At 36.9% G+C, this 4459-nt stretch overlaps 1 protein-coding gene across 2 annotated transcripts in view; it reads right to left on the bottom strand.

Moving 5' to 3' along the window:
- Positions 1–1280: 1280 nt before the first annotated feature.
- LOC145269861 (uncharacterized) overlaps positions 1281–4459 on the bottom strand; it is a 101500-nt gene continuing 98321 nt past the window's right edge. For both annotated transcript variants that reach the window (XM_080125591.1, XM_080125589.1), the window contains one exon: positions 1281–3292. In XM_080125591.1, coding sequence (XP_079981717.1) covers positions 1572–2693 — 1122 coding nt within the window. In that variant the 5' untranslated portion in view covers positions 2694–3292 and the 3' untranslated portion in view covers positions 1281–1571. The remainder of the gene's footprint in view (positions 3293–4459) is intronic.

The raw sequence follows: 4459 nt of genomic DNA on the forward strand, positions 1-4459 counted from the left end.
ATCTTCAATCCAAAACAGATACGTATAATATAACCTTTTTTTTTTATATTTTCATTTTTTAATGTCTTGATTAAACTGGTCAAGTACCCTTGACGTTGTTTTGTAGCCATTCAAACAGATTTTTATTCTGGCCCCCAAAATCAGCAGAGATCAAACTATTCCTGTTATGACCTGGTCTGTATTGATTTTGTAGTGGGAGTTTAGTTCTGTGCAGTTCTAGGAGAGGGGATCCTTGCCTTCTCTCCTTGAGAAAGGACTTTAGTTTATTGCTAATCACCTGAGGTACCCTCACTGGAGAATGTTGATGAGGGTACCCAGGAATTTTTTTGCAGGTCAGAGTCCCCCCCTCATTGGGAGCACTGACTTCTCAATCCCCCCTTTCCGATCCTTGTGTCGCAGTTGTTGCAATGGGAGAAAACTAAGTACCTTCAAGTCGCATTTCTGGTATGTATTTTCAGATGTTTTTTTAACGATGAGTGTACAACTGCAGAATGTCTGTACAAAAAGAAGTCTGGAAACTTATTGAACGCACCTTTCAACTTGTGTTTCTGGCATGTATTTGCATGTTGTTTCTTTAATGAGTTTTTGTGACTGTATCGAGTTCACATCCATCTCCTCCACTGCGTATCTCCTGGATGGCATTAGTAGGGTGTATTCCAGTTCCTGCTGTAGCTGTTCATTTGAACCTGAAATCATAAGTCATCTCATAAGATGTATAGCAATAACATACTAAATATTCAAGAGTCTACAATAATTTTAAATGTCTGTACAAAATAGTCCGGAAACTTATTTAAGGCACCTCATATTAGCCTTCTTATAAATTAAACATCTACCCTTAATTCTTCATCATTGATCCAGACAATATACTCGAGATGCTGGAGGCATCAGAAGTCAAATCCGATCTTTCATCCCCTCATCTTTACTTCTATGTCATGGGGTGAGATTTAGACAATACAAAACTACCTCACCCACCTATGACCTACAACCCCAGACTGAAATTTTTTTAGGATCCTTTTGTGAGCAATGTTCAATGTATACATCAAGGATCAACTCATCAGGGGAATAACAACACAAAATGCCCACGTAATTCCTGCTGTAGCTGTTATTTGAACCTGAAAACATAAAAATTAGTCAGTCATCTCATAAGATGTATACCAATAACATACTTAATTTTCAAGAGTCTACGACAATTTTAAATGCATGTACAAAAAAGTTTGGAGACTTATTGAAGGCACTTCGTAACTCAACTCTTGTTGGCCCACAAATTTGTAAAGACAACATTTTTTCTAAGTTTAAAACAGAATTTTATTGCATATCGTTCTTCTAAAGTGTCCTTATGACCAGATCGCATCTTGGAAATTCACCAGCTGTGACAATCAGGCTTTAGTAGGGTGTATTCCAATTCCTACTGTAGCTGTTCATTTGAACCTGAAATCATAAAAATGTGTCAGTCATCACATGAGATGTATAGCAATATAAAAGATACTGAATTTTCAAGAGTCTACAACAATTTTAAATACATGTGTACAAAAAAAGTCTGGAAATTTATTGAAAGTATCTCATATATATCTTCAAGTTGCATTTCTGGTATGTATTTGCATATGTTTTTTTAATGACGAGTTTTGCGTGAATGCAGAGCTGCACACCTTACATGCATACGGCTTTTCTCCAGTGTGTATGCGCATGTGGATGTTCAAGGACGAATTTAATGTGAAAGCCGACCCGCAGACTTGACAGATGAAAGGCTTTTCACCACTGTGTTTTTTCATGTGGTATTTCAACGTTGAGTTCATCGAGAACGCAGCTGAGCACAAGTTGCACGCATATGGTTTTTCACCACTGTGGATCCGAGCGTGGTTTTTCAATGACGAATTGTGCCCGAACGTTGCATTGCAATCTTTGCACGTGAACGGTTTCTCTTTCGTATGCGTCTTCATATGCGTTTTGAGATTTGCATTCTGTGAAAATTCTGAACCGCAGACGGTGCATGAATATGGTTTTTCTCCAGTGTGAGTTCTGATATGCGTTCGGAGGTCAGAGTTCATTGCAAATGCAAAACCGCACACCTCACAGATGAATGGCTTCTCGCCTCGGTGCTTCTGCACATGGTATTTCAGACTCGACTTTAACGGGAATGCTGCGTTACACAGCTTACACGCATAAGGTTTTTCTCCTGTGTGTTTACGCATGTGATTTTTAAGTGTGCTGTTCATTGAGAAAGACGCGTTACACACCGTGCACAAATATGGACGATCGCCAGAGTGTACCCGCAGGTGCTTTTGCAACGTTGCCTTACGTAAGAACGCAGCATCGCAAATCTTACACGCATATGGTTTGACGCCACTGTGTTTTAGCATATGTGTTTTCAGACCGCAGTTCATCGTGAACGCAGCACCACAAATGTGACAAGAGTGCGGTTTTTGGCCAGAATGCTTTTGCATGTGGTATTGTAGGCTAGAATTCATTGTGAATGTGGCACCACACAATTTACACGAATAGGGCCTCTCGCCCGTGTGTGTTCTTGTATGATTTTTTAGTGTACCGTTTTGCGAGAAAGCGGCACCACAGATTTTGCAGGAATATGGTTTTTCCCCCGTGTGGATGCGTGTGTGCACTTTTAAATTATTTTTGTGAGCGAATTCGGATCCACAAACGTTGCAAATATATGACGTCTCTCCCGCGTGTGATTGCATGTTTTGATTCAAATATAAAGCCGAGCAAATGTAGATTCACAAGCTTTGTGTCTAGGATGAATTTGTGCGCATAGTGTTAAAGATGATGTTTGGACATTCATTCTCTTTGCACAAACAAATGTTCCTTTAGTAGAACTTTGCATATTTTTTTATACAACACTCGGGATGAAATATTTTTGTGAAAACTCGCATCCATTTCTCAATGATGTATTTGTACATTTTGTTTTTTTACAGTGTAAAAATGTGATTTGCAAATCGTCAAACAACTTTCAATAATCCTTTGGCTTTTTTATGGTTTCACATCCTTCTCAGTGATAGATCTGAACTTTCTGATAATCATTATATGAAAATTAAGCTCCACAAATATTACAAATATATGATTAATGTGATTGCATTCTCAGCAACTACTGCCATCCATAGTTGTTATCTCACCACGTTTTTGGAATATTGGAGATAAGTATTATTTCCAATAATAAATTCCAATTATATATAGAACTTTGCAAATTTTGTTCAACTAAGAATGTTCAGAAAATGGTAATCAGTCATGCGGCGGATACTATGTGTCTTCAGCAGAACTCTGTTTTTATCATAATTTCAACCTGTAAATAAATTAAAGAAATAATATTAACACAAGATGATTTAACAAGTAAAAGAATGTTTGAAGAGTCGGTGAAGGGAATATGAACATTATATTCTCCAGGGTTACAATAAACATATTTCTACTATTATAGAAGGTTACAATAAAGCATATCCATCTATACATTTTAAACAGTATACATAGTATAGGGAGATGTGTACAGAACAGGAGACTCCAATGGTATGGTCGCATTAAAAAACATGTATGAAAATTCTGTAGTCAATAGATGTAGAATACTTGAGGGGAAAATCAAGGAAAACAAAATACAGTGCAACTTTGATGTAGCAGCTACTATTGGAGACATAATTTGCAGGGATACTATGTAGGGTGTTGAGCAGCAAGATGTCTGTTTACATTACACTTCAACTTCTGCATGTCAGTCAGTCAGAAAAGCAGGGACTCGGAAGGGAATTCTAAAATTTAGTAGTTCTAGAGGAGAAAATATTAGAGTAGAAGGTTTTCTGACATTTGGGGATCTCTGCTGTGTAGGGGTGGGATCTTACAGTTTATCGAGTTTGTCAGGGATATTTACATTGAGGGAGTATAAGGGCTTGTAGTTTATCAGAGCACTTATCATTAAAATATTTGTAGCCTTCTTCATCCATCTCTCTCCTTCCACTCATTTCACTTAGTGCCTCCCTATTTCTTTCTTTTTTATACCTGACTTGCACATTATTTGGCATTTCTGCAGTTTATCACCAACTCAGACATTTATTTCAAAGTTTGGAAAATCAACGCTACACAATCTTTCCCGTTTCTACATTTGATTTTATGATGGACGAAAAAGCTCATCAGTTTTATTAAAATCTTGACAATTTTCAAAATCTATTCATCAATTTTCTGTATTGAATATCAATGTCATGTAATTATATAAGCGATACATATTTCCATATACGTTGTTGACAAACCGGTTCTCGTTAGATCACTGAAGTTAAGCAACATTAAGCCTGGTCAGTACCAGATGGTTGATCATGTGGGAGTACTAAGCACCATATGTAAATTTTTATTTTCTTGGTTAAAAATAAATAACTTGATCAATTTGTGATTTTTGGAATACGACATCTTTGTTCCATGACAAGTATGTAGATCATAAATGATTTTCTGTATTTTTTGTAATGTGAAATTCCAA

This window comes from Euprymna scolopes, chromosome 45, assembly GCF_053919585.1.
Source record: "Euprymna scolopes isolate OS-2025 chromosome 45, ASM5391958v1, whole genome shotgun sequence".
NCBI classification, from domain to species: Eukaryota; Metazoa; Mollusca; class Cephalopoda; order Sepiida; family Sepiolidae; genus Euprymna; species Euprymna scolopes.